Here is a 26,949-nt window from a genome sequence, read left to right as displayed (position 1 = left end):
TTATTTACAGCTAAGGGCGGCAGTCAGGGCGCATTGGGTTCCATGGGCTCAGCCACTACATCCACACCTTTTTTTTTTTAGACTCATCGGAGACAGAACTAACTCAAGAAGCTTCGTTTCAGATTTATATACACTCTTGCTCAGGTCCACGTATAGGTTAGATTTAATTTGGCGGGAGGACATTCCAGAACTGGACCCTGAGTTTGATTGGGATGATGTCTGGACTAATATTACACTGGCCTCCCGTAACCCCAATCACCAACAAATACACTTTAATTATATTCATAGAACATATCTCACCCCTATGAAACTGTGTATGATGGGTTTGGTGGCTGACTCCCGGTGCACCCTGTGCGCTCTGGGGGCCACCGGCACTTATATGCACATGTCCACTGGTGGCTTGATTTTGGAAAACCATAACCATTAAGCTTTCGGATATATGTGACCTGACAATTCCACTATCCGCAACAACACTACTCCCGAATGATATCTCCCAGCTACCGGCTCCCATACAACAAAAAATACTCATGTTAGCGGGAGTTACAGCAGCCAAAAAACTGATAGTCATGAGAATGGAAACAACCCAGAAAAACTTACGATGATCAATTGGGCCTTAACATTCTTCAATGTGATTCATTTGGAGATCTCCACTGCTCGGGTGATTGGAGTTAGAGAATCCAACATTGGGTTGTGGGCGTCAGCGGCTGAGAGTGTAAAAGCCATGATCTAGCAGCAAAGCGTGGTCGGGATGCTGGCCTTGAGGGGTCCTGGGGGGGGGGGCAATATCATTTTATATTCTGTTTATATTATTTTTATTATTTCTATTCTATTGTCATTATTGTTGTTATTATTATTATTATTATTATTATTGCTGTTATTGTCCTGTAAAGTTTTGCCTATTATTATTGTCACTGTATTTGTTGTGTCTTGTTTCATATGGTTGGTAGGGTTAGGGTTAGGGCTACACTGAACAAACTATCAGATTGTGATCCTTTCATTGTCTACACTTTAAAAGAAGGTGTTTGAAACACTGTCAGGAGCTGTGCTGTCACAAAATGGGAGACGAATCTCTCATTGGACCTCCCACTGACAACAATCCCCTCATGTTATGTTTCATGGCATCTCGGTCACAAACAATAGTGACTGTGATCAAATAGCAGGTGATTATCATTAAATGCCAACCGTGGGAATGAGCTGTGTCATTCATTGTGCCACACTGGTTGGCAAAACACGTCATGAGAATACCATGAATGCCTATTTCTGGGATTGTGAGAAGCATGTTAACCAGATGTTCCTCATTGAGGGGCATCAGTGGCTCAGGAGGTAGAGCGGTTGTCTGGTGATAGAAAGTTTCCCAGTTCGATTCCGGCTCCTCTTTGCAGCATGTCAATGTGTCCTCGAGCAAAGACACTTAACCCCGAACTGCTCCCGATGAGCAGGTTCGCACCTCGCATGGTCGCCTTTGCTGTCGGTGTGTGAATGTGAGGCATAAGTTGTAAAGTGCTTTGGATAAAAGCGTTATGTAAATGCAGTCCATTCATTCACACTACTCAGGGATTGTCATTAATTGTGTTACCGTAAAAATTCAAACTAAAAGAAAATCCAAACTATCAGAGAAATTTCGAGAAAACAACAACATTGACATCCAGCTGCATCGCTAACAAACTCTCAAGGACACAGTTACCACTTTCAGACAGACACGGTTCTGGTTCTGGCTCTGGTTCCATTCTAGAGTCTCAGAACCACGGTGCTTTCTGGCGAACCAGCTCACGTTCACACCCGTTTAAGCAGAACCAAAGTCATCAGCGGAGGGCATTGCTCAACGCTCAAAAGGTATAAACGCATAAAAGGTATAACACTTGATACTGACTCAAAGAACAAGGTTGGAATTGGCTCAAATATAACACTATGTCCAGGGAAACCTTTGTCTATGTAGGCTTTAGAGGGTTTTAAAGGACCATGCCAGTCTTGTGGGGTGTAAGTAATTCTAGCATTGATACAAAACATTTTTTTTCTTTTTCTTCTACCGTTACTGAAAAATAATATCTGCTGATTCACCACTGCCTTAGGCTTCCATTGTATCTGAAAATGTGTCTTAAACACCACATAAACCCACAAAAGTTACCACATCTGACTAAAATGCTGCTAACATCCGAGGTGCATTTATCTTCCCGATAAGTCTTTGCTTTTCCCCCTGAAAAGTTGCTTTATTGTGCCTTAATACGGGGCCTGAAAAGGAAGATACTGTATTACATCACAATGACAAACCCTTTCAGTAAACAAGTGACACGAGATGTTAACATAGCATTTTAGTCAGATGTGGTGACTTTCCTCAGTGTATGTCCACTGGAAGCCAGTGGCAGTGGTGAATAAGCAGAAAATAAATAATAATTTTCAGTAACGGTAAAAGATTATGAAAGAAAGAATGGTGACTGGAATTTTGTATCAAGGCCAGAATGACTTGGAACCCACATGTCAAAAAGACTGATATGGTCCTTTAGACCAGTGGTTCTCAAACCTTCTCACGTCACAGACTACCAAATTGATATACAATAGGCCAGGGAGGGGCAACTGGCGGCCCTCACCGATGCTCCATGCGGCCCCAGGCCAATATTTATAAAAATAAGAAATTAAATTTTTAATTTCTTTTTGCATTCGACTAAGAGGTTGGCAGTCGACTATGGCTCCTTTCGATCGATTAGTCGACTATTCGACTAATAGGGGTCAGCCCTAGTGTGGACATATTCAACACTGTTGAAAGTGCCGTGCAGCAATATGGTGGGTTTGATAAACTGTCCACTGTTGTTACCGATGGAGCACCCGCAATGAAAGGAAAACACACAGGATTCGCCGGGCTTCTAAGGCAGAGTGGCCTTGAGTGTCCAATGCTGCACTGCATTATACATCAGGTAAGTTCGCTAACATAATTTCCATCTATTGTGGGTCACTAATAATCAGGGGTGCAGTGGTCATGCCACGCGGTACCACGATGTCCCAGCACTTTTCTGAGCAGAAGTACGCGAGTGCACACAAAAATGTTACGTTATTTCATCTGATGCAGATCGCATGCACAAACATTGAAGTTGACATTCCTTCTATTGTGCACCAACAGGAGAGACCACAAGTGTCTCATTAAAGACAGAACCATTATTGACGCACTGTGGGGGAGGGTGAATGTCATGCCAGTTTGATAAAGGGTAAATGGGAGGCACTCAGGAATGTTTTGTTTAGTAGCAGGATAAAAGTTTATAAATTTAACATAATTTATTATTGCACTTTTGATTTACTGTTGTAGTGAAATGCAGCAGGAATGCTGCTTTGTGTTTGTTTAGCAGTGGGCTTTAAATTCATACATTTATTTTAATAGAAGCCTTAATTATAATTTGTCATTTTTGTATATATTTGGGTTACACAGCAATACTTTCAAATTCAGCTGTATTTATAAATTCATAAAGTTGAAATTAAGCATTACTAAATGCGTTTGAAATGGAATAAAAACAAAGTTACAACAAATTATATCTATGCCTTATTTATCACATCTGTGACTATTATGGGCTATTTGAGTGATGGGGTACTACTGGCGGGACTGCCGATAAACAATGCGGCCCCCCAGATTGAGTGTGGAAATTTAGTGGCTCTCACCATATACAAAGTTACCCACCCCTGCGATAGGCCATGGACCCCCATTGGATGACATGTTGTCCCAGGGACCCCAATCTGAGAAGATATTTGTTGTTGGATATGATTTAGTTGATAATTCCATAACTGCCTGCAGGTGTGGAGAGTATAGGGTGACATCAGAAGTCATTCTCATGTGTCTTCCATTGCGTTTTCTTCTGGTGAAGGAATCATTAGTGCAATTCAAATTCCCCATTTTGCCGGGGACCCCTTGGATACCTCACAAGGACCCCTGGGAGTCCCTGAACCCCACATTGAGAACCGCTGGGAGCATGTAGCTGGGAGCATGTAGCAGACAGCATGTAGCTGGGAGCCTGTAGCAGACAACATGTAGCAGACAGCATGTAGCAGACAGCCTGTAGCTGGGAGTTTGCAATATGAGTGTTGTCAAAGAGAGGTAAAGCAGGGGCGCAGGCAGAAATATTTGTGGGGCGGAACCTAAATAAATGTGGGAGGGCCTATTTTCCCCAACAAAATTTTGGCTGGCACAGTACATATTAGAATGAAAGATATATGATGCTTTCATTAGGGTTACAAAAAATGGGGACTAAACAAATGAATTGGAAAGACTTAACTTTGCAAGCAAGCAAGCCCTTTTAATGTAAATAATACCTCAAAAGAGAAAACCATGTATAACACACTTGAGTGCATTGTATTATTATAGCTCATACCCAAACTTAGAATGATAGCTGGTGTAATCCAGTGCTGGACACAGCATCACATCACATCACATAGCCTAGCATGCCGGCCACATAACCACACACGCATACACACACACACACACACACACACGCATACAGTACAAAATCTGTCAGACGCAACAACTGGTCTAGGTGCGCTGTTGATGGTGAGGTTCTGAAGCTCTGAAGATTGTGTTATGGCGGCCAGTGATGTGTGCTGCATTATCCAGGTCAGGCGACGGAGGAGGGAGGACATTTTGGTGTAGTTGCTTGTTGATAGTGTAAACAACTGCAGACTGCAGTATTAACACTTTCAATGCCCAAAACATCATATCACGTTTTATCAGCCCAATAGACCACTACACTTCCGCGTTACATTGAAATCGGGAGGAGATTGCGGGGGGAGCAAATGAATGAATGTGGATGAGAGCCGTGATGTAAGTGGTTGCAGATACGGCTGTGGGGGTGCTAGAGACATGATCGAATAGACGTTTATGCGCCTCAATCTCCTGAACACGGCGCAACCCATTCCTAATCGATCAGAACTAAATCGGCAGAGAAAAAGCCCATTTTAAAGCACCTATTCCGCATGCACATGCGCAGATTGCCCATGGAGTCTGGATGACACGAGATGACGCACGAATGAATGTGGACTGTTCCATCAGAGGGGGGAGCTTCGGTGGCCAGTGTCCTTTCAGCCGAACAGGATATTGAAAAAATTATCCCACTAAATGGCCAGACGCATCTTATGGCGACATCTACAATTACCTCATTGAGTCTCCAGGTAGACTAATGTTTATATTTAAGTGCAGCGGTCTGTAGCCACTCACATTACCACCGAAGCTCCGCCCTCTGATGGAACAGTCCACATTCATTTGTGCGTCATCTCGCGTCATGAGCTCAGATGTGAAAAAACCGCCCCCTATCGTCTCCCAGATGGTAATGCTCCCTTTTGGAATGGACTCAATGAAAATGGATGAGAAAAGAAAAATCCGGAATCCACATTTTACTTCTCAGGCATGTAACCCGAGCCGATCGGATTCATTGTGGACCCTCAGAACAGCGTGGAATACATATGTACAGTATGTAGCGTTGGATCAATAAAAGCGATCGATTTTTGGAATGGCGATCAGGAATTGAAATGATCTTTTTGGAGAACATCTGATCTGAGGTAAGGAATCTATTTTACAAGTCTTGGGATAATCAGAGTTGTATTCGCTGAGATCTCAGCGTTCGCCCTATGTGTGTGTGTGTGTGTGTGTGTGGGCGATCGCTTTGAGGAAATCAGAGAATCGATTTTTCAGATCGCCTATATAGCGTGCATACGTACACATATACTATCGATAATCTAGCGTTTATTTGAAAACGATTCATAAATAGGCCGAAAAATTACAACGTTTTTGTGTATTCTAGAATATTCCAGTAAAGGGCGATTATCATGGAATATTTATATTTTCCTTGAAAACGAGGGCTTTTCAAAATGCTATAAAACGAAAATGAACCGATAAAAAAACAATCCGCTTCGACAATGTTGACTGGAAAACGAGTCATTGATAAGCGACGGGCAGATTAGACACAGCCATAATTTTAAACATAGATTAGGCGTTATTAACGCTAACATTGAAGTGGATGGTGGGCATTCAACCGGTAAATCAAGATTAAGCTTGGTCTCTGAAAGTGTTAACCGAGTGAATGAGGATGGATTTCTATGACCAGTTTCCCCCCCCAAAAAGCTGCGGCTGCCTCTCTGTAGAGCTCAGTGTGGCCGACACTGTACAGATATACATAACATATTGCACTAGAGCCATATTGTCCTGTGTGTCAACATGTATTTCATAATTATTATAATAATAATAATAATAATAATAATAATAATAATAATAATAATAATAATAATAATAATAATAATAATAATAATAATAATAATAATAATAATAATAATAATAATAATAATAATAATAATAATAATAATAATAATAATAATAATAATAATAATAATAATAATAATAATAATAATAATACTGTTTTTTCCCCTTAAAAAATATCCCTGGCATAAAAATACTTATCATAAAGCAATGAAATTCGGTCAACTTAATTTCTTTACCAAAATGAATATACAGTATCACATTTGGGAATGAAAACATTAATATCAGATCAATGAATCATCCACCCAACCCACCCAACCCACCCACCCACCCATCCATCCATCCATCCACCCATCCTCTTGTTATTTGCTCACTAACTCACTCCCTCAGTCCCCATGCCTTGCTCCAGTCACACAGGTCAGATGGTCAGTGAATGGGGGCTGGTGTGTTGCTCTGCTCTGTGACACATAGCGCTGACTCACCAGCTTGCTAGTATAGCGAGCCCCCAACACCGTCAGCCCGTGGTGGATGAGTACGGCCCCCACCCACCGAGCTACACAACCCTCTCTCCACACAGAGGGCCTGAACGACCCGCGGCACAATGAAAAGTGCCTGTGTAATCACAGCTGGGGCTTAGCGGTGTGTCAGAGGTAGATAACCTCCCTGCACTGGGCAGAACTCTCCCTATCTGCCCTGACGTGCCACTCTGCCTATCTGCCCTGAGGTGACATGCCACTCTGCCTATCTGCCCTGAGGTGACATGCCACTCTCCCTATCTGCCCTGAGGTGACATGCCACTCTCCCTATCTGCCCTGAGGTGACATGCCACTCTCCCTATCTGCCCTGAGGTGACATGCCACTCTCCCTATCTGTCCTGAGGTGACATGCCACTCTGCCTATCTGTCCTGAGGTGACATGCCACTCTCCCTATCTGCCCTGAGGTGACATGCCACTCTGCCTATCTGCCCTGAGGTGACATGCCACTCTCCCTATCTGCCCTGAGGTGACATGCCACTCTCCCTATCTGTCCTGAGGTGACATGCCACTCTCCCTATCTGCCCTGAGGTGACATGCCACTCTCCCTATCTGTCCTGAGGTGACATGCCACTCTCCCTATCTGTCCTGAGGTGACATGCCACTCTGCCTATCTGTCCTCGGGTGACATGCCACTCTCCCTATCTGCCCTGAGGTGACATGCCACTCTCCCTATCTGCCCTGGGGTGACATGCCACTCTCCCTATCTGTCCTGACATGATTTGTACAAACGTTTCCAAAGGTTATTGAGTTATTGGGTCCGCCTACTTCAATAGAATACATAAAGAAATCAGGTGGGCACATATTTATATTCATATAAATAAAATTAATGAATGCTAGCTAATTGCAAAGTGACAAAGAGCCTTCTCTCCTGTGTCTCCCCTACTCTGTCTCCCTCTCAGCCTTCCTACTGTCTCAATAAAGAACATTCTCTCCTGTGTCTCCCCTACTCTGTCTCCCTCTCAGCCTTCCTACTGTCTCAATAAAGAACCTTCTTGCAAGCTTGTTTATTTTATCCCTTGAACCTTTAGCCCAAGCTATACGGCAATCAGAAAACATTAAGCCAATCTCTGTAAATTCTACTGATCATCATATTTCGCTTTATGTGGATGACATCTTGTTATATATGGAGAATGTATCTCAGTCACTCTCAAGCCTCCTGAACATTTTTGAAAAATTCAGTTCAATTTCAAGTTATAAAATAAACTGGACCAAATCAGCACTAATGTACCTAAGAACCACTCCTAACTCTGTGCTTGACCATGAGATCCCGGTTGTAACCCAATTTAAATATCTTGGTATTGATATATTTCCTTCAATTGAAAAAATTGTGTCTGTAAACTACAATAGAACCATTACAGACTAGAGCAGTCTCAAAATGTATATGGCGAGGCAAGCGAGCTCGGGTTAAACTTACTACCTTACAAAATGAGCGGCAATCTGGTGGTTTAACTGTGCCAAATTTTAAGTTATATTTTCAAGCGTTATCATTTCGTCCTCTGTTGAGTTGGTTTAATTTAAATTCTGAGGCCCCCTGGCTTAATATTGAAAAACATATTGTGGCGCCGATTCATTTACAAGACATTGTCTTCACAGATATTTCACTAAAGCAATGTAGATTACGTTATGGTCCGATAATAGCGCATGCCATATCTTTATGGCGCAAATATGAAAAGTTACTTAAATGGGATACTAAGTGGCATGAACAGACTCCCTTATTTCATAACCCTTTTTTGCTTAGCGGAGGCCGCAGTTTTGTAGCTCAATCATGGTCCAATTGTGGCATACATGTACTTGGCGATGTTATGGAGGACAATGGTCTAAGAACATTCTCAGATCTGAAAGAGTCTTATAACTTACCTGGCACTTCCTTTTTTTTATATTTACAGCTCCGTTCGGCTATGCAAGCCTATGGAGTTCCATGGACCAAACCAACTACTCACCCGTTAATTACTTTCTCTAAAAAAAACTGCAGGTCTCTCCAAAGGACAAGTCTCTATAATTTATAAAGATCTATCACAAAGATGCACTTCGTTAATACCTGTTATCCAATCGTGGAGCACAGAATTGGGATTAGAACACCATCACTCTATCAATTGGACCAGAGTTTGGGGAAATATTACTATGGCATCACGAAACCCAAATCATCAGCAGATTAATTTCAATTTTGTCCATAAAACATATTTAACCCCCCAGAAAGCTTATAGAATGAGACGTGCTATTTCACCAAACTGTACACTTTGTTCTCTAAATACTACTGGTACTTTTACACATATGATGTGGGAATGCCCCACAGTTAAAAGTTTCTGGGAACAGATAACTAATTATCTATCTAAAGTATTACAAAAACATATTCCCTGTTGTCCCAAATTACTTCTCCTTAATGATGATGATTCTTTAGCTTTAAGTATTGGTCAGAGACGATTTTGGCTGGCAGGAAGTACTGCTGCAAAAAAATTGCCGCTGCGATGGCAAGCTCCACACTCTCTGCCCTTTAATCACTGGAAACAGTTATTAGCTGATGTTGTAACAATGGAGCCTTCTACAGCTAGATTAAATGGTGCAAGCTATCAAACAATAGATAGCTGGAACCATATTCTCTATCAAGTTAGGACCTTCACTATATAGCTAGCAGGACATAACTAATTATATCTGTATAATTCCTTTTATTTTTTATTTTCTTGGTCTTTGTTGACATTTTTGTTCAATTAATTTTCTTCTCCGGCCTATGACGGGGTGGGTTGGGGGGGGGGGGTTATTATTATTATTATTATTATTATTATTATTATTATTATTATTATTATTATTATTATTATTATTATTATTATTATTATTATTATTATTATTATTATTATTATTATTATTTTTTTTTTTTATTTTTTTTTTTTTTGTCAACGGTGGTTGGTGCAGGGGTTAGGGGGTAGGAGTTTTTATTTTAAATGAGGCAAGGGGCAAGCCAATGCATGTAATTGGCAAATAATTTAAATGTATGTTTTATGTGCATTGTATGCCTGTACCTGTGCCTTTTCTTCCAAAAAATTAAATAAAAATATATAAAAAAAAAAGAAAAAAAGAACCTTCTCTCCTGTGTCTCCCCTACTCTGTCTCCCTCTCAGCCTTCCTACTGTCTCAATAAAGAACCTTCTCTCCTGTGTCTCCCCTACTCTGTCTCCCTCTCAGCCTTCCTACTGTCTCAATAAAGAACCTTCTCTCCTGTGTCTCCCCTACTCTGTCTCCCTCTCAGCCTTCCTACTGTCTCAATAAAGAACCTTCTCTCCTGTGTCTCCCCTACTCTGTCTCCCTCTCAGCCTTCCTACTGTCTCAATAAAGAACCTTCTGTCCTGTGTCTCCCCCTTGTCTCAATAAAGAACCTTCTCTCCTGTATCGCTCCTACTCTGCCTCCATCTCAGCCTTCCTACTGTCTCAATAAATAACCTTCTCTCCTGTGTCTCCCCTACTCTGTCTCCCTCTCAGCCTTCCTACTGTCTCAATAAAGAACCTTCTATCCTGTGTCTCTCCTACTCTGACTCCCTCTCAGCCTTCCTACTGTCTCAATAAAGAACCTTCTGTCCTGTGTCTCCGCTACTCTCTCTCCCTCTTAGCTTTTCTACTGTCTCAATAAAGAACTGTCTCTCCTGTGTCTCCGCTACTCTGTCCCCCTCTCAGCCTTCCTACTGTCTCAATAAAGAACCTTCTGTCCTGTGTCTCCCCTACTCTGTCTCCCTCTTAGCCTTCCTACTGTCTCAATAAAGAACCTTCTGTCCTGTGTCTCCCCTACTCTGTCTCCCTCTTAGCCTTCCTACTGTCTCAATAAAGAACCTTCTGTCCTGTGTCTCCCCCTTGTCTCAATAAAGAACCTTCTCTCCTGTGTCTCCCCTACTCTGTCCCCCTCTCATCCTTCCTACTGTCTCAATAAAGAAAAACAAATAGTTGGTGAGTAAACATCCCACTCTTCTTAAATTAGATAAATAAATACAATTCTAGGCAGTTGGCTTTAACATTGATGATAAAATTTTTATATTCTATAGCTATATAACATCAATGTGCAACCAAGTGTAACACAGTGCTCTTCACAATTAGCCGGGATAGCGATCCCTTAAAGAGGAACTACACCCATTTTAAGAATACAAACATGTTATTCCTGTGGTCTAAGAGTTAAAAGATATTAGTGAAAACAAACAACTATCTCCCTCATCCTAAGACTAGTGTGCTAACACTCAGATGTCATCAAGTATAAAGTCTGGAGCTGCTCCATAGACAGTGAATTGGAAGAGATGTTCCGAGTATACATTACATACCTTTACTGTTTTCTGAGAACACTGCTATAGAATAAAGCTCATTTGGGTATAGAAACTCAAACAAACATTCTGTGGGTCCACAAAACCAGTCTCCCAGGCATCGTCTATGGAGCAGCTCCAGACTTTATACCGGATGACATCACAAGTCTGAGTCTTACTTCCCTGGTTTCTGGCTTCATGAGAGAGTAGCTGTGGGGTTCGGGTGATGTTGCCCTTTAACACACATCTACTGCCCCCCCCCCCCCCCCTTTTACACACAAACCTGTGAAAATCAAGAACAGAGGGCGGGGCTTGAGATAGGTCAATTGAAGAAGTGTAAACTAGAGGGACTATGCCGCGTGATTACCAAAGGTAGCCGCATTTCTGGCAGACGTTTCTGGTCATGTGACATGTGTGCCCAATAGCGTGACGAGCTGTGTCTTTGCCCATTTCCACGTCAAACACAGCCTGCAAACTACCTGGCGTTCTATCGCCATGCTCTAAGACAAACTCTAACCTTAACCAACTTCGAAAGAGTGCCTAAGCTTAACCGTCGAAAGAACTTGCCGTCACGCTCTAAGACAAACTCTAACCTTAACCAACTTCGAAGAGTGCCTAAGCTTAACCAGTGTAGAAACTGGCGTCGGCCAATCAGAGAGCGTCTGCCAGAAATGCGGCTACCTTTGGTAATCACGCGACTATGCCTGTCTGAACAGTTAGCTCACTGCTAATCCAATCACTCACACACACACACACACACACCTGTCTGAACCGTTAGCTCACTGCTAATCCAGTCCAGCTGCCAGAGTAGAGACACACACACACACACACACACACACACACACGTGGACACACACAGAGCCAAATTTCTCTTCTAACCTCACGTTTCACCTGCTGCGGAAGGATCAGTTACTTACACACACACACACACACACACACTTGCTTTTTAGTTAAAAAGAAACACATTGGTGGAAGGCTGTCAATCATGTTGTCAATCATGTAGGAACTGTCAGGATAAACATGAATCTTCTTCAAACTATCTCTTAGGTCAATGTTTTCAATCTTTTTCTTTTTCTTTTTTACCATTTCAAGTCATCCACGAAACAGGTCTGTTGCTCGTGTCAATTCTAAAATCATAAACTATTTATTTACAGCCAACCCAATCTAATCTATCCCACTAACAATGGTCAATAAATCTAAAATGATTTCATCACAGCTTCAGTTAGATTGAAGAGAAGCAAATACCTGATAACAAGGTCTCTTTGTAGGCGTTTTTATCTTGTGAATCCAAACATGTCCAGAGAGAGAGAGAGAGGCAGAGAGAAATAGAGAGAGAGAGACCCCAACCCACTCTATGCTTGTTTGACCAGCCTTTCCAAAAAACCCACAAAACAATTGGCTCAGCTGGGGCGGCCTATCCTGAATGTGCTCCCGTCAACTCACCTAGGCAACACGGAATATACCACTCCTCATCACAAAAAGGGGGGTGTGGGGGGCAGAAATGTGGCAGCTCCAAAAGGTGGGTGGGTGGGGGGGATGGCCAATTCATCAGCCGAACCCCTCAAACTCCTCAAAGTGTGCGGTCCTGAACATTCTCGTTTAACCTAGTTAGAGGAGGCGTTTCCCACGGTAAAGGTGTGTAAACGACACAGCCAGGAGTCCCCGCCTTTCTTTGTTGTTGCCCTAGTCTGCTCTGTATGAGCTTAGCCCACGCCTGAGGCTTTGGATCTGGTAATTGGATTCAGCCTTTAAGACTGTGTTGCCATTTGCCGGTCAGCAGACAAGCATGCTGCTATCATGCTGGAGAGGAGCGCATGCTATGCAACGCTCTGGAACGTCGCTTATGCACCGTTGTTTGTTTTCGGAGGAATACGATTATGGCTTTCTGCTCGCCCGACATCCGAAGACAGTTCGACATATACAGACACGTGTTGAACAGCGGCACGGTGGTGTAGTGGTTAACACTGTCGCCTCACAGCAAGAAGGTCCAGGGTTCGATTCCCGCTTGGGGACCAGGTTTCCGCGATGCCAGGTACCCAGGTGGGGTATCTCCCAGGCCTTTCTGTGTGGAGTTTGCCTGTTCTCCCCGTGCTCGCAAGGTTTCCCCCCAATAAGAGAAACCCAATGGAAAAACATGCACAACAGATCGCTAACGCTGTCGCGTCCCTGACGAAGACGGGCAGGAGCACTTGGATTGGTCCCCGGGGAGTGGTCCCTCGCCGACGCCCCTATCTGCTCCCGGCTGCCCTTGGGGGGGAAGGACGACGGGATGGGTCAAGTGCAGAGACTCAATCGCATTGGCGACCCAACAATTGCATGCGTGTGTTCCTGTGTGTCTGCCGCCCATCGCATGTGTGTCACTGCATGCCAAATAAAGACTTCTCCAAAGTCCTGCATTATTATTATTATAAGTGTGAGGGCTGTGTGTGTGTGTGTGTGGGTCATGAGCAGATAACAGGGATTCTTAAAGTTATCCATGAAACAGGGCGGCTACGTGGCGTAGTGGGCAAGGCGCTCGCCACGAATGCGGAGACGCTGGGCTCGCCTGTTCGAGCCCAGCGCTCCACATTGCTTTCAGTTTAGCTGGTCGTTCATACTAATACACATTGGCCGTATTAGGGGGTGGGAAACTGATGGGTGGGGATCGGGCGTTGTGGACAGCGACTCCTACAGGTCGGTTTGTGCGCCTGCGCAGTAGAATCAGGAAGTGTCGGGGGCAGCGTGAGCCTCCCACGCGTTACTCCTCGCCACTGAGAGATCGAGCTGCGCAGGTGAAAAGATGCGACTGCTGTTACCTCAAGTACCGGAGGGGACTTGTGCTATGTATGACTTAGTCCACATTGCAGCCGGCTTGTGGGAGGCAAGAAACAGCGTTCGTGACAGGGGAGGGTTGAATTGGATGATACGAAATTGGGATGGGAGAAAATATAGAAAATGGGAGAAAAAGTGGACCAAAAAAAAAATGATCCATGAAACGGACAACCACTAGACTGCTTACGCAGATATTTTAGGAGAGGGGAAAAATTAAACAACAGAAAACAACCTTTACAGGTGGAAATCTTAGTGAGTAATTAAGAAAATAAATCAAGTCCCAAAAAACAGGACTACTCTCAATAAAGAGGTATAGTATAAAAGTAAATAAGCCACAAGGACACCTCCTAATAAAGGAGTTTATATTTGAAAAAGTAAAACAATAAACCTCCACTAAGGGAGTTTATGTGTAGGATCACGTGAGTAGCCTAAAATAAGAATGACTACCATAAAGCTCAATTCTGAATCAGAGATGAGACTACACTTCAATATAGTGAGCGTGACCAAAAGGACAACCAACACTAGGAAATGAAAAAGCAGTTGACACTGCGATCTCCAAACTTAAATAGACTCCACATGGCCATAGGCACAGCTGCACTGCATCAGGTGCAATCAAGCCCACACACCTGCCGACCCATGAGGCAATTAACCACAGGGAACAGGGATTGACAGCTATCCCTCACAGAGAGTCAAGTCAAGTCAAGAGTTTTAATTGTCACGGCATACAGGTATACAATGAAATGCGGCTGGTCTTGCCCGCGACGATGTGCAATACAGTGGTACAACATATAATAGAATCCAATAAAAATACAGTGGTACAACATATAATAGAATCCAATAAAAACAACAGTGCAATAAACAGGTAACATGGTGTGACATCTCGGTATCTGTACATAGTATTTACAGAGCATATAGGACATGCTAGGTAGCTTTAGTAGTGCAATACACTGTTCCTGTTGTAGTAATACTAATTTAAAGTGGCCTTTCCTCTTGGCCATAAGTGTGCGTGTGTGCGGCATGAGTGTTAAAGTGGCTGCTAGTGTGTGAGCGTGCTCAGCGTGCGTGTCGTGTGTGTGCTTGTGTGTGCTTGTCAGTGCATGTGAGCGGATCGGAGCGTGAGCGGCGCGGGGCGCGGAGCGGCCGGTTTTGACGTGAGCGAGGAGTGGGTTTTAAAATGAGTCGGCGCGACGTCCGGAGCGAGAGTTCTCCTCCGCTCCAATCCACTCCAGGTCGCTCACAGTGGTTTAACACTGTTGATGTAATATACATGCAGTACAATGCCAAAGCAACAGATGGCGATGTACAAACATGAAGGCCATTTTCAACCAATGAGAAGGGTGAACCTGTGATATCCTGTTCAGGCTTCACTCCTCCTCCTTCACTCACTCCTGTTAGAAAAAGTATCGACGCCATTGTTGTTGACGTTAGCTTACATGCTAACGTTAATGGCAGCGACCATAGCATTGTGGCTCGGCTAGCCTATCATCGCTTAATAGAGCTAGTGAATGGATAAACAACGTTATTTAACATTGCAGAATGGGTACAATTACAATGCGGCTCAATACAAACAATTGTTAAGGGGCCCAGGGGGTGTAGACTGTTGTAGTTTGAGCTAATTTACACCATGCTCCAAAAAAAAAAAAAAAAAACTGACGAGCGATCTGGCGCGGGGAGCGGGGAGCGCTCGATTCAAGGTGAGCGGGGAGCGAGCGGAGAGCGACTTGGGGGCGGGGTCAACATGAGCGATTAGCGGAGCGGACCAAGCTTTAAAGAGCGAAGAGCGGATTTCTCGGCCGCGCCGATCCGCTCACGTGGCCTGGTGCTTGTGTGTGGATAGTTCCGTTTCTGTGGCTCTCAATGTTCATTGTTCAAGGCTCTGATGGCCTGGGGGAAGAAGCTGAGCCTAAGCCTCTCCGTCCTAGTAGCTGGGGTTCGCAGGCGTCTGCCTGACCTCAGCAGCTGGAACAGGCTGTTATTGGGGTGGTGGGGGTCTTTCATTATTCTGCAGGCTCTGGATTTGCACCTCTTGTTGTATAGAACCTGCAGGGTAGGTAGCGCAATACCCGTGGTACGCTCAGCTGAGCGCACCACTCTCTGTAGGGCCTTCTTGTCCTGTGCCGTGCTGTTTCCATACCAGGCAGTGATGTTTCCGGTCAAGATGCTCTCTACAGCTCCTGAGTAGAAGGACTGGAGTATCTTCCCCGATACTCTGAACTTCCTTAACTGTCTCAGGTGGTAGAGGCGCTGCTTCGCTTTCTTTACTACTGTGTCTATGTGTGTTGACCATGTCAGATCCTCTGAGATGTGGACCCCCAGGTACTTGAAGCTGCTCACCCTGTCCACGGTAGCCCCGTTAATCATCAGTGGTGTGTGTGTCTCCTGCTGTCCTCTCCTATAATCCACGATCAGCTCCTTGGTTTTACCAATGTTCAGGAGCAGGCTGTTGTCCTGGCACCAACGTTCCAGTACCTCAACCTCCTCCCGGTAGGCCTTCTCGTCGTTGTCCGAGATCAGCCCCACCACCACTGTGTCGTCTGCGAACTTCACTATGGAGTTGGAGCTGAACTTGGCCACACAATCGTGTGTGTAGAGTGAGTACAGCAGGGGGCTTAGAACACAGCCCTGGGGGGACCCGATGCTCAGGGTGATGGTGTTGGAGGTCTGACCCCCCACCCTGACCGCCTGGGGTCTTTCACTCAGAAAGTCCAGTACCCAGGCGCTCAGGGCGGAGCTCAGACCTAGCTCGATCAGCTTGTCCACCAGTCTGGTGGGGACTATGGTGTTGAACGCTGAGCTGTAGTCAATGAACAACAGTCTCACATAGCCCCCCTTCTGACGGTCAAGGTGGGAGAGAGTGCTGTGCAGTACCTGGGAGACCGCGTCGTCAGTGGACCTGTTTGTCCTGTATGCAAATTGCATAGGGTCCATATCACTGGGGAGGGAGGCACAAATGTGGTCCTTGACCAGCCTCTCGAAACATTTCATGACCACAGAGGTGAGTGCCACCGGTCTGTAGTCATTTGGACATGTTGGGGAGGGTTTCTTCGGTACAGGGATGATGGTAGACATCTTGAAGCAGGCAGGGACCACTGACTCCGCCAGGGATTGATTAAATATGGCGGTGAACACCGGGGCAAGCTGGTTTGCACAGGACTTTAGTATGCGTCCTGTTATACCATCTGGGCCAGCAGCCTTCCTGGTGTTCACCTGCATAAATGCTCTTCTCACACTGTGTTCCGACAACGAGAGAGCGCCCCCGCCCCCCCGCGGTTGCCCCCCCCCCCCTCCACAACAGCCGGTGCGCCAGTGACGTCACTAGCCAGAGGGCTAGCGGCGACACTGTCTACACCGAACCGAGCGTAGAAGGAGTTGTGTTTGTCCGCAAGAGAGGCGTCGTCGCTCCCCATTGAGGGGGCGCTGACTTTGTAGTCAGTTATTGTCTTCAGTCCCCTCCACAAGCCTCTGGTGAAATAAAGCAAAAATAGACAGCTGTCGCTCACAGAAAGGTGAAATAAGGCAAAAACCATGACAATAAGAACCTAAACGGAATCTAGTCGAATGGACAGAATCTCCCTCGTCGTAATCGAATAAAATTATGATGTTGGCAAGTGCATAACACCACAATCAACATGGGCTCTGGATGATCAACCTAACCAAGCCTAACCGAACAAAACGGATCGCTGGGCAAGTCTCAGCTTATCTTCTTCTCCAGAGAGAGACAAGAAGATAGAATGAATGGAAGCGGACATGACCGGTTACGGTTAGCCTTCGGGAGAGGTGTTAGTTGGACAATGCCTAGGCTAACTGGTCATGTCCGCTTCCATTCATTGTGCTAAGCTAGGCTAACATGCAGCCAGATAGCTTTCTACTGAACGCAGTGAAGAAACTGGTATCTATCTTCTTGTCTCTCTCTGGAGAAGACAGTAAGCAAATTTCCCAAAATGTTGGCGTGTTCCTTTAAGGTGTAAGAGAAGGTCTGATATTGACCTTGATTTCAATAGTAAAGAAGATTACAGCCACGTACAACCAAAACCTATATACCTCACCTCTCTCCGTGACTCTTTTCGTACATCTTGTATCTAAAGGCGACTCTGTGAACATACGCAGATGAGACTACAATAACTGGACTCATCATAGGGCTGCTCGATTATGGAAAAAATCATGATCACAATTATTTTGATTGATATTGAAATCATGACTATTAAACATTTATTGAACAAACTCATTGATTTGAGAACATCATAATTAAAAGTATGCGTTTATTACACTTTTTTTTTTATTTTGACAAATCTTGCAGAGTATTTGAGCTTGTTCCAAGTTCAACTCCTTGAAAGTATCAAATAAGTTACCAAATAACAGCAGAAACGTGCCACGGCTCCCTCCTCCCTCTCAGCACGAGCTGATGATCGTGGGAAGCCAAAATCGCACTTGAAAATTTAAACTTGATTACCCTCAGTTGAATCCCTCGATATCCAATGGACGATTAAACGTGTCAACATCATCATCACCTCTAACGCCCCTTGGAAACGAGACAGCCTTGGTCGCACCGCTATGACGCATACGGTCTTCACATGCAGACGTTGAAGGATACGGCCCCTGAATTGAGACACGGCTGAAGATAATGCCGTAACGGAGGCCCACAATTAATTGGTATGTTATTACCAAGTCTGAGTGGAGGCTGGAGCTCTAACGTCAAGCTTTCTCCCAAGTTTCGAATGAATTCAACACATTCTACAACTGCACAGCGATTTCTTTAATTGGTTTCAGTCTTCCAACATGGCAGCGTGCAAGTCCCACTCTCCAGGCATCACGTGACGGGCCTTTATGCAGGGAGACGTTCTTCTATAAGAAACTCCAGATCTTCTCCTATCTGCTTGACCTGACTCACTATCTGCTTGACCTGACTCAGACCGTGACAGATGAGGGCTGGACTCTACAGGGCTACATTTACGGTAGAGGCGCTGTGTGTCCCAAGACCACCCTCTAAGCTCCCCTCATCCTCCTAAGTCTCTCTCTCTCACTCTCTCTCTCTCTCTCTCTCTCTCTCTCATTTAAGACTCATTATCTTGCCTCTGAAATGACAGCGGTGGCCGAGGGAAGCCTGGACAATGCACCTTTTGTTTCTTCTCCAGAGCCAACGGGCAGTGAGAGGCCCACGCTGCCTGCCCCAGCCCCCCACCCTGCCCCAAACAGACCCTGCCTCAGCCCCCAACCCTGCCCCAAACAGAGCCTGCCCTGGCCCCCCACCCTGCCCCAAACAGACCCTGCCTCAGCCCCCAACCCTGCCCCAAACAGAGCCTGCCCCAGCACCCAACCCTGCCCCAAACAGACCCTGCCTCAGCCCCCAACCCTGCCCCAAACAGAGCCTGCCCCAGCACCAAACCCTGCCCCAAACAGAGCCTGCCTCAGCACCCAACCCTGCCCCAAACAGAGCCTGCCCCAGCACCCAACCCTGCCCCAAACAGAGCCTGCCCCAGCACCCAACCCTGCCCCAAACAGAGCCTGCCCCGGCCCCAAACCCTGCCCCAAACAGAGCTTGCCCCAAACCCTGCCCCAAACAGAGCCTGCCCCAGCACCCAACCCTGCCCCAAGCAGAGCCTGCCCCGGCCCCCAACCCTGCCCCAAACAGACCCTGCCCCAGCACCCAACCCTGCCCCAAGCAGAGCCTGCCTCAGCCCCCAACCCTGCCCCAAACAGAGCCTGCCCCGGCCCCCAACCCTGCCCCAAACAGAGCCTGCCCCGGCCCCCAACCCTGCCCCAAACAGACCCTGCCTCAGCCCCCAACCCTGCCCCAAACAGAGCCTGCCCCGGCCCCAAACCCTGCCCCAAACAGAGCCTGCCCTGGCCCCCAACCCTGCACCAAACAGACCCTGCCTCAGCCCCCAACCCTGCCCCAAACAGAGCCTGCCCCGGCCCCAAACCCTGCTTGCCCCAGCCCCAAACCCTGCCCCAAACAGAGCCTGCCCCGGCCCCAAACCCTGCCTCAGCCCCTCCTCCATGATATGAAATAAGACATGTCTGTCTACCGTGTACAATTCGAATAGATACACACATGTAGTAGCTAGTAGTATCTTTGTAACCAGTCTCTCTTCAAAGGTAGTGAGTTATCACCATTGTATATGGCCTGTTATCAGTGGTGACGGCCAACCAAGTTAAGAAGAGTTGTCATGACAGGGCAGCAGAGACACAGATTACAGACATAAACTACAGACAGCCTGTAGTACTCTCTCCCCTGGGTGGGAGAAACAGAGAGGGGAGGCAACATAGACACACAGATAGTGAGAGAGAGAGGAGGTAGAGGTAGAGAGAGACGCATACAGAGAGAGGGAGAGAGAGATAGATAAGACACACACACACTGAGGGAGAGAAGGGGTGAGAGAGATAGAGAGAACTTCAGGTTTTCTGTAGTAAAGTATATTAGTCTGTAAACGGTTAGCAGGAGATAAAGATGGGATTTACCCCAACCATGTGCGACACTCCTGCAACACAATTATTTTGTAATGGCGCTCTGTGCTTCCCGGACACAGTGATCCGAAAGGAGCAGTTCGGTTCCGTTTGAATTCTGTTTGACTTTGCAAGGCATTTGAATTTCGCTTGCCGCTGTATTTGAACGTACAGTTAGGGGGGGCGCTCCCCGCTGCAAGGGAGGTTACCCCTTTCACTAACACACTACCAAATGGTTAACCCTTTCACTGCGACAATACAGAAGGTTAACCCTTTCACTGCCACACGACAAATGGTTAACCCTTTCACAACCACACTACAGAAGGTTAACCATTTCACTACCACACTACAGACGGTTAACCGTCTGTAGTGTGGTAACCGTCTCTGTAGTGTGGTAGTGAAAGGTTAAAGTATAACAACTTACACAGAGCAAATTATGTATGACAGCATACTGGAACTAAACGGCAGGGAGCAGGGCTGTTTGATATGACGAGATATATATCGTGGGAGAGAAATATCGGTAGATATTTTACTCTATAGCTTCTATTGCTATTTTACTTCCTTCCCATGTGCTGGAATGAAAAATAAACACGGAGGAGTGTGACACAGAGCAAGCGTGCACCTGCATTGTGTTTTTATTGAATAGAAATGCATCAGTCTGCTTTCATGGACCATTGGAGGAGGACCCAATATTTAGCCTTCAATTCTACCTTGTGTTTTTATTTACTTTCGCTTTTAAAAGCTTGCAAGTCGTCTGTTTTCACTCGACTCAAGCCGTGGTATTATTCGGTTTCATCCAAGTTCACTTTATCAAGTGGATCAAAATACTGCTGACTTTTGAAACGTTTCTCTCTCCCCCTCTGTCTCTCTCTTTCCCCCACTAGTCCCTCCCACCCAGTGATGCGTTGCTCATGGGATGGGGTTGCACGGCGGGCAACCAGCTTTTGTGAGCAGAAGCGCGTGCACGCTCAAGAACGCGCTGCACTCGACTCGTCACGTATACCTGGCTACCTTGTATAAGCATAACAATAGCGCATGGAATGCAACCCATTTCATGGCAATCACATGCACAGGTTTGGTGTGAACGGTGCTCTGCCTGAGTCAGACCATCGTTCACACCAAACCTGAGGGGAGGGGGCAGGGAGCTCTGTGTCTATTCCATCCTATCCAACCACCACTACACAGTAAAATACTTATGCACAAAAGTCATTCCATGCAGCACTGCGGAATGTGAAAGGGGATTCAGTGCCATGAATCAAATGATCACCAAGTATAATTTTCAAGTAAACACAAGTTGTCAGATTATTTTAAGTTTGCTTTTGTGTTTGTGTGTAAAACTATTTCTTTAATTGAATGAACTTAAACTAGAAAAGTAAATACAAACTAAATTAACAATGTAACTACAATTACATTTAAAACATTGTTTGTTTTTCCACCATATCTGTTGACAATATAATTTCTTTATATATTGAAGGATACATCCTGTGCGCACGCGAGGGAACATTTATGCACGTGCGTGCACGTGACGTCAATAAAACGCGTGCAACCAGCTTTGAAATCACCAACGCATGCCTGCTCCCACCTCGGCTCTCAAGCCCACCCACCTAAAAATAGCTCAAGCCGATAATTAACTCTGCGTTAGTTGTAACGTTAGTAAAAATAGGGTAACTTTAGAGGTGTGCGTCCTACTTCTGTTACGTGTCAGGGTACGCGTGGGGTATGGCTGGGAGTGTTGCATTCATTTGAAATGTTTTGGACTTCATGGTGTTTTTGTTTTGTTCTTGATTTATTGTGATGTTTCTTCTTGACTTGTTTAACTCACTGGAGGCCAAACCCGATATAGTCCGGGTTAACTCGCCATGCTCTGGGCACCAAACCCGAGAAATCTCGGGTTTTAATCCATATTTCTTTTATTAGCGATATCCATTCATTTTTCATCCATCCATCCTGACGTTATCATTGGGAATGGGTCTGAGCTCGCAAAGGGAAAATACCGCCGCCTATCGTCTCCCGGATGGTATTGCACATCATTGGATTGGATTGGCTGGGACTGTGCATCAAAAAAATAAGTCCGGTCCAGGTTTTACTTCTCGGGCATGCAGCTGGATACTATTGCATTGACTGGGGGGACTGGGAGCAGCGTGGATTATGTGTTTTTGGATATAACGTTGGATCAATAAACGCGATCAATATTTGGAATGGCGATCAGGAATTGGATTAATCTTTTTGCATGACATCAGATGTGAGGTAAGGCCTTTATGTTACGAATCTTGGGGTAATCAGATGTTCCTATCACCGCCATCGGAGCGTGTGTGTGTGTGTGTGTGTGTGTGTGTGTGTGTGTGTGTGTGTGTGTGTGTGTGTGTGTGTGTGTGTGTGTGTATGTGTGTGTGTGTGCGTGCGTGCGTGTGTGTGTGTGTGAGGTTCGCGCCGACCTACGGAGAAGCGATTTTTCAGACCCCGCTTCTCTTGCATGAGGACACATATACTATCGATAATCTAGCATTTATTTGAAAACGATTCATAAATCAAGCGACAAATGGCACGATTTCTAAGGAAATACATTTAAACTCGATTAGCTGGAGTTTATTGAGATGAGACAGAACGCCCTAGAAATATATTGATATTCATCACGGTATAAAATGGAAATTATTTGTCCCGTTATATTGCAAAATACCACTCTTACAAAACATTAATATTCATGCATATTCCCGCAGTAAGGAGGATCATAAAGTGTGCAACTTCCTTTCATGAATGGATGGGTCGATAGTTGCGTGGTTGGGTTATTTGGAAGAGAGTTGCGTGGTTGGGTTATTTGGAAGAGAGAACGCCAAAGTGCCTCGTTAAGAGAATGGTTTCTTCCTGTCCGTCTGCCTGCCTTGTCGTGGACAATGTGATAGTGTTGCGTTGTTATATATTCGAGGCGGGATAACTTTTGTAGGGAGAATAAACTAATAAAACAAGTCAGATGAGAGAGAGGACTATGGTAGATATTACTTGAATGCCACTTGTCAGCCTTGCGGTAAAATCAACTGTTCCAAAGTTTAACATTACCCGGGGACCGCAAGGGTTTTGCGTTAGCCCACATGTTCTAACCCTTCTAACCCTATCACCAGAATAATGCGTTAAATAAATGTAAATTAAAAAAAAAATATATATATATATTTCTTTTTTAAAAACCAATAACGATAATTTCCGATATTACATTATAATGCCAATATCGGTAGGCCGATAATATTGGACATCCCTAACGAACACAAAACATCTCTCACCTCGCTTCCACTCTGGTCTAGTGGAAAACAATTATTAGGTAGGAGAATAGGTATGTGAAATTAATTAGAATTATGAATTTAAAATGGAAATTGGTAATCGATTTCACGATGGAAAATGTAATACATTTGACATGCATAACTCGTGATTAAGACAAGCTTTCTCGAGGCTTTTGAAAATGTAAAGGAGACCTTGCTGGTCACGGAGCAGCTGGGATAGGAGAAAACCTCTCTTGACACACAACTTTCCAAAAATGATTACTAATACTTCCAAGGCTCCAAAGGAAAATACAGGGCAATCAAACAAGTGGTTTCTGGTGGCAAACACGATGGTGGTGTCCATTTCACCACGGGAAGTGCATTTCTTTTTGTGCAAAGAAAGGCCCAAAAACCCAATTTATTTTGCCAACCTCTACCTGCATTTAGCGGGTGACAGTAGTAATGTCAAGCCCTGCAATGCTTGCAAGAGTATAGGTTCAGAGAGTCGAGACCTGAGTGCATGGTACTCCGTTTTGGCCAATTTGTCAAATGCGTTCCAGTCTGAAATTACACATCTCAGAATTCCAGGATAGATAAGATGCCAGACGTTCCGTCACCACATCCAGAGTGGACATGGTCTCACCTACCTGCGCACCACCAGGGCCAGGGTCTTGTGGGAGCTCTTCACCAGGCAGATGGCGTCCTGTCGGGATCCACTCAGGGGGACGGCGTTGATGGAAACCATCTCATCTCCAGTCTGGAGGCTGACTGCAGCCTCGCTGCCTTCCTCCACCTTGGGAGGTACGGGGGGGGGGGGGGGGGGGGGGGGGGGCGGACGACACACACACACTTCAGTGTGCAGGCTCCAATGTGTTAGCATTTGGTGATTTTCTGAGACCTACTTCTTCATGACCCCATTGACTTCCACTAGCATTGCTAACAAATGCTTTAATATTTGGAGTGGGAATCAGGTCTCACAGTTTTGTGACAAATCAGATAGTCCTTCTTAAGAAATGTGGAACGTCCGTTTTAAAACACTACAGAAGCAGGTCACACAGGGCACAGGTGCAGGTAGATAACCACATAATATAGTGCATTATTTCATCAGTCTTTATTTACACAACTATACTAATTCAAGTTATAAATATAGTATTTATTCCTACTACATGCCTAAACTTAACCCTTGGCCTGACCATAAACTAACCCCAATACAAACCATAACCCTGGGAGGACCTGCCATAATGTCATAATCCAATCCACTTTATTTATAGAGCACATTTAAAAACAACAAAGTTGACCAAAGTGCTGTACAACATAAGATAAAATGATAAAAACATAAAAGCACACAATAAAAACATATACAATTATGTCACATAAAAAAGGCAGGTCTCTCAAACTGTTTAAAAACCAAAGCAAATGAATGGGTTTTGAGGCGTGATTTAAACACCTGCAGAGTGGGGGCCTGCCTAACATGCAGTGGCAGCTCATTCCAGAGCTTTGGGGCTGCCACTGCAAAAGCACGGTCCCCCCTAAGCTTCAGCCTGGACTTGGGAACAGCCAGGAGGAGCTGATCAGAGGACCTGAGGGACCTTGGAGGAACATAAGGTTCCAGCAGGTCCGAGAGGTAGCCAAGCCGTTCAGACATTTAAAAGCAAACAGTAAAACCTTAAAATCAATCCTAAAACGTACAGGAGAGTTTGCAAGCCGCACACAAACACACACACACACACAGAGGCCTTTTCCCGCACAAGGTTACCATCACAAATGCACGAAAACAAGCTACTGAATAATATATGCTAAACTGATGTACGTTACGTATACAGTATAATTATGTACAGTGATACAGGTATATAAATACACTATGGTAGTAAGCCATACAGTACTGGCCAGTGGTATAACTAGTAAGAGTAGGTATGGGATATACTGTATACAGATATAGATAACAGCTACAGTGGCTGGTGGAGAATTAAGAGCCACTATCACATCCAACAGCTAGTCCAGGAACAACAGCTGCAGTGGCTGGTGGAAACGCCAGAGCTGGCATTAATAATTTAAGCCCAACCTGCCTGTTACTTGAGCAGAGAACATACTTTGTGGCCAACTGCAACAAGTAAGCTACCAAGAAATAAAGGGTAAATGGACTACATTTATATAACAGCTTTTATCCAAAGCGCTTTACAACTTATGCCTCACATTCATTAATTCACTCACACATTCACACACCAACGGCGGAGACAACCATACAAGGTGCCAACCTGCTCATCGGGAGCAGTTAGGGGTTAAGTATCTTGCTCAAGGACACTTCGACACGCTGCCGAGAGGAGCCGGAATTGAACCGGGAACTTTCTTATTACCAGACAACCACTCTACCTCCTGAGTCACTGTCACGTCACCCCATAATAATGATAATAATAATAAGAGGCTAAACAGTCAGTCTCCTAAAACTCAAGTGAATGAATGAATGAATGAATGAATGAATGAATGAATGAATGAATGAATGAATGAATGAAAACTTTATTTAACAGATTGCAGAATGGGTACAATACAGTACGGCTCAATACACACAATTGTTAAGGGGATGCAGACCAGAGAAAGACGTTTGTCTTGTTTACATCAGGGTCCCCCATTTTCAATTCATAGTGGTAAAAGTGAGTACCTCAAAATAGGTCTGTGCGATATGGTCAGAATATGATGTCATGATAATTTCATGACAAATTCTTTATGAAATATACTGCTGCAAGAAACATGTTTAGATATATATATTTCTTTTACAATTTGCATATATCATTGATGACGATATGGATCCATACAAAGGTATGGATTCTTTCCATAACAGGAATCCTTACAAGTTACAATTGTAAACCACCTAGCTAAGCACAATGAATGGAAGCGGACAGGACCGGTTAGCCTTCGGGAGAGGTGTTAATTGGACAATGCCTAGGCTAACCGCTAACCGGTCATGTCCACTTCCATTCATTGTGCTAAGCTAGGCTAACATGCAGCCAGATAGCTTTCTACTGAATGCACAGAGAGGAAATCTATCTTCTTGTCTCTCTCTGGAGAAGACGGTGAGCCAATTTCCCAAAATGTTGCTGTGTTCTTTTAACACCCAGCCCTGCCGCAGAACTGTTGAGTACTACTTTTTTTTTTACTTTCCACCTGTGTACACAAGTCGTCTTTCTGATCCAGGACCAGGCACGATTGGGTTCCCAAAGGACTGTCAGGGGAAATTAAGTATATTTGGAGACTCATCTTCAACATTCCTCATTAGTTCCTGGTACAACTAGGATTTCTTACATAAGAGCATCTTCTCAGCCCTCTGAGCTGACAGAGTAGAGGTTTCCTTAGAGAATAGTTCTGTACTGGATTCATGCAGGACTGGGAGGCATGTCAAATATGAAGGTCTACTGAA

General features: G+C 44.8%; 1 protein-coding gene across 1 annotated transcript in view; it reads right to left on the bottom strand.

Annotated features, from left to right (window-relative positions):
- LOC311227837 (protein Shroom2-like) overlaps window positions 1-26,949 on the bottom strand; it is a gene marked incomplete at both ends in the record, with an annotated part of 86,249 nt that overhangs the window by 58,052 nt on the left and 1,248 nt on the right. The window contains one exon of the mRNA XM_084313675.1: window positions 24,185-24,330. Coding sequence (XP_084169801.1) covers window positions 24,185-24,330 — 146 coding nt within the window. The remainder of the gene's footprint in view (window positions 1-24,184; window positions 24,331-26,949) is intronic.

The sequence above is a fragment of the Notolepis coatsorum genome (assembly GCF_963971535.1).
Source record: "Notolepis coatsorum genome assembly, chromosome: 1".
NCBI lineage: Eukaryota > Metazoa > Chordata > Actinopteri > Aulopiformes > Paralepididae > Notolepis > Notolepis coatsorum.
This window is presented reverse-complemented; position numbering and strand designations above follow the sequence as displayed.